Source organism: Amphibalanus amphitrite, unplaced genomic scaffold (assembly GCF_019059575.1).
Source record: "Amphibalanus amphitrite isolate SeventyFive unplaced genomic scaffold, NRLGWU_Aamphi_draft 000449F_arrow, whole genome shotgun sequence".
Lineage (NCBI taxonomy): Eukaryota > Metazoa > Arthropoda > Thecostraca > Balanomorpha > Balanidae > Amphibalanus > Amphibalanus amphitrite.
In genome coordinates this window covers 361,893-366,132 of record NW_024881943.1, presented here as the reverse complement: position 1 = coordinate 366,132, position 4,240 = coordinate 361,893, and the positions used below count along the sequence as shown (strand labels likewise).

Sequence of the window (4,240 nt, the reverse complement as noted above, 5' to 3'; positions counted from 1 at the left end):
TTGCAAGATGTTTTAAAATCAAAATTTTAATCTCAACGTTGATTTTGAGACGATTTTCTTGATAAAAATAATATTGAATTATGAGTGAGTATAATTTTTAAAACATAATTAGCACCAGGATATACTCGATAACGAAAAATCATAGAAAATAATATTGCTGGAATTTGTATAGTTGTTGGCAATCATGGCGGCCTCCTTGGTGGAGGAGACGTTTGTGAGAGTCGTGGAAATTGAAAGCTCAAAAAGTGAACTTAAAATTCATCAATCTTACATTGGTGATGTGGGATGTGTGGTTTGGGACGCCGCACTTGTTTTGAGCAAGTACATCGACTTCGTGCATTCTGTAGAATGTGTGAAAACTGATGATTGTGATGGTGGTTTGGTAGCTTATGCGTCACAATTGATCAAAAACATTCACAGTGCAAGAGCAATTGAATTAGGCGCTGGAACTGGAGCTGTTGGACTTCTTGCAGCATCATTAGGGTAAAATTTTGTATGATTATACCTTAAATTGCATTACAAATGACCAAACTGTTGTAATGATCTATACATTAGTAGCTGTGTGGTATTTGAATATTGTTTTGTATTTACATGATTTTCTAATAGAAATAGTTTTTTCACATGTTTGTGATTTGAAGCTATCTTCACATTTGTAATATCTATTGTAATATTTTTGTAATATTTTGTAATATTTTTGTATTACAAATTGTAATACAAAAATATTATTGTAATATTTTTATTCTATTGTAATATTTATTGTAAATATTACAATAGAATAATTGTAATATTTTTCATTATTGTAATATTTCTATTATTGTAATATTTGTAATATTTGTAAATATTTTTCAATAACGTTACCCAACCAATCTGTTGAAATCTGTGCGAACAGATTATACAAGCGAGCATATCAATATGTGTATGCTCGTTAGCGTAGTTGAGTGTGAATGTTAATATGCTAAAATAGTTTTCTGCAATACCTATGTTATGTGTCTTCCGCACATTATTTCAATTTTTTTAGTATGGTTGAAAAATAGTGTGCACTTTTTTGTGTTTGGGAACTTTGAAAGAAAGTATTTGAACATTGTGTTGTGGACTGTCTACAGCAAGATAGTACCTACCTAAGGATTAAACCTTCAGTTAATCCACTGGATTTAGTTAATTCTTTATTAACCAGTTGTTGATAAACTATTTTTGCAGATGTCAGACAACACTTACTGACTTGGCCAGTCTCATGCCACTTCTGACTAAGAATATTGAGGAGAACAACCTGCAGGAAAAAGCTTCTGCTGCTGTTTTAGATTGGGATGACCATGCTGATGCTTCTCTGCCTCAGCCTGATCTGCTGCTGGTAGCAGACTGTGTGTACTATGTAGAGGTTAGTAAACAAGCATAACTACCTCATCTATTAGTAGGTGTAGGTATTAGTAACAGTAGGAAAACCATATCTAGATCGAGTCTTGATCTACAGTTGCAGCTTCTGTAGTCTGATTCTGTCTTAACTTGCTAAAAACCTCAAGCATTTGAAACTTACGGAAAACAAGGTGCAAAATGACTTTTTTGGTCCTTTCAATAACATCTCTTCCTCAATGAAAGAGATTATCCTAACAGTTATTTACCAGGAAAAGTAGGTATGTCACTCACTTTGCATGCTTAAGTGTCGTAATGCCTCCTTAGTGCTCAATTTATAAACAAATTTTCCCATTGTGTTTACAAAAGTTGATTCCACTGTCTCGGCAGCTCTCCATGCTTTATGGGGGATATTTATGCAACGTGCTAGACATGCCAATAAAGTTGTGAAACAACGCCCAGGCAAGATTGATACCTCGCTCCTTATTGCTATATTTCAGTAAAGTTACCCCCTGCATTTCAGTTTCACTAGCCTTACTATTTTTCTCTCCTTTACACTTTACTTTGTTTTAAATATACCAATGTTTTATCATGTACATTGTACCCTGACGTGGACGGGAACACTGAAAAAACCATTTTATGGATGTTTCCTAAATACACGAACGAACGAACGAACTCATGCATGTGAAATTGACCTATATCAAGCTGGAGATAAGGGAACAGACATGATAGAAGAGAGATGCAACTCGAGATGTTTCTTTTTTCACTTTTCACTTTTTTCCAAATATTTCTACTGAACACACTTGTTAAAAGCGATTGCAGGAAATGGTATCCGTTTAAACGATTCACTTGCATTTACTTTACGAAAAACGACTCGATGCTAAGATGACTGTCATTATATGTTTTGGTGTCTTTTTTCAGGCGCTTCTGCCGCTTTTGGACACCATATCAGCCTTGGCCGGGCCCAAAACTGCAGTGCTGATTAGCTATGAAGATAGAGAGTCTGAGGTGAAACAAGTGCTGCAAAAGAAGTTCTCGGAGGTCCTGAGGAAGCAATTCGATGTAGAAGAGGTTCCGACACAGAAAATGCATCCAGACTATATGGCTGATGATATTCATATTTTAGTAGCAAGGAAGAAACAGTGAAAAACGCTCTGCTTGTTTGGTGTGTATGACTCGTCTTCGGTGGAACTGATACGGTGAGTATTTTTACAACCAGTCTGAGAAGTCACGCTGCAGCAGTTCCGACCCCCAATTTCACCGGAGCATGATCCAATGCCAACAGAACAATATCGCTCCCGATATCTGACCGGTCCATAGAGATCACGGTCGTCCAGGTTCTCAGTTCGTGGTTAACCCCTCCCCTCTTCACCCCTACCCCACTCCAGTACCACCATCATCGCTAGGAACAGAACGTGTGGCGACACCGTAGAACGCCAACTGCGAGCGGGTCGGTTTCGTCATGCATTGACCTCTGCCTTTTCATACAATTTTAGAAACTTTGGGCTTTAGTGGATCTGTTCACGAATTAGCTCCGGATTAGTTGCTTGTCCGAGACACTTTGTAAATTGTATGAAATATACTAAATATTGTTAACCCTCGCCCGTATTGGTGTTCTTCCAGCCGCGAACGTATAAGGGGGGGGGGGGTCTGTTGGACCCCCCCCCCCTTGCCGTTTCGCCCCTGATCGAGCTAGAGCTTCGCGGACAAAACGAGCGTGTTGCCCGTGACAAGAGGAAGCCGATGATACCCAATTTTAAGGTCCTAGGTCATTGGTTGACCTTGCAGGTCAGGTCAATGACCCAAGGCGGGAAAATCGGGACCTGTTAGAACGTCGTAAAGTGTGGCTTCTATGGGGTTTTTCGGGGTGCTGATCACGAATATCATGTTAGTTTTGATCACAGATGATGTCTTCATGTATTTAGGCCAGGTCGGGTCAGGTCAGGTCAGGTCAACCAGTAAGGTTATTCGTAGTAGGTGGCAACCGCCTCTTGACAGCTTCGTAACATGTTACGAAGGCACCAAAACTACTTCGTAAATGTTCATATGGTTGCTAAATTCGAATTCAGCTCCAAAAACTGGCCTAGAAACATGTAAAACTCGAAAAGTGAACCGAGGTCATCAAAGGTCAATGACCTGACCTGACCTTCAGGTGACCTTGACACCCACCCTAATGCATGGGGGCAACATCATATCACATGTTTGAACGCTTGAAACCACGAAAAGACTGCAAACGCGCGGCTAATGCGAGCCGACATACGCCGAATCGCGATTCCAGCCAAACATGGTCTCGAAAAGTAGGTCACAGGTCAAAGGTCATTTGGGTCAGGGTCATGAAATTTTCAGGGTAGGTGTGAAATTGATGAAAGCGAGGGTACTGAAAGTTTCGTCGCGATCGGCCGCTTTTTACGCGAGTTATTCGCGAAAAACCATGGGGGGGGGGGTCCGTTCGACCCCTATACGGGCGAGGGTTAAACTATTGTCGTGGACGTGTGAAATAACAGCGTACCAGCGCGATATATGAATGGGACTTCGCTTTGTGCATGGGTCACTCAGCCGGATCAGGCATCAGCTGGATCTAATACCAGTATAGCGCCTTTTGGGGCGACTAACGGAGCGAGCGAGGGGGTGAGTCTTGCACGTGCGAAATTTCGAGGGGGTACCTCCAACTGACTTTAGCACGGCACCCTACTGACCGGTTTCTAGCGATGTGCCAAATTTGAGCACAATCGGCCCAACCGTTCTCGAGATCTGGGAGCGGCACCCTGCACGTGCGCACGTGCAACATGGGTCCCAACTGACTTGTGCACGGCACCCTACTAACTGGTCCCTAACCGTGTACCAAATTTGAGCGCCATCGGTCCAGCCGTTCTCGAGATCTGGAAACGACCCC

At 41.5% G+C, this 4,240-nt stretch overlaps 1 protein-coding gene across 1 annotated transcript; it reads left to right on the top strand.

Annotated features, from left to right (window-relative positions):
• The first annotated feature begins 169 nt into the window (after nt 1-169).
• On the top strand, nt 170-2,955 carry LOC122391682 (protein-lysine methyltransferase METTL21D-like). Its single transcript, XM_043385844.1, has 3 exons — nt 170-483; nt 1,198-1,375; nt 2,269-2,955. The coding sequence occupies exons 1-3, from the start codon at nt 185-187 to the stop codon at nt 2,491-2,493; spliced, it is 702 nt and encodes a 233-aa protein (XP_043241779.1). The 5' UTR covers nt 170-184; the 3' UTR covers nt 2,494-2,955.
• Nucleotides 2,956-4,240: the final 1,285 nt, after the last annotated feature.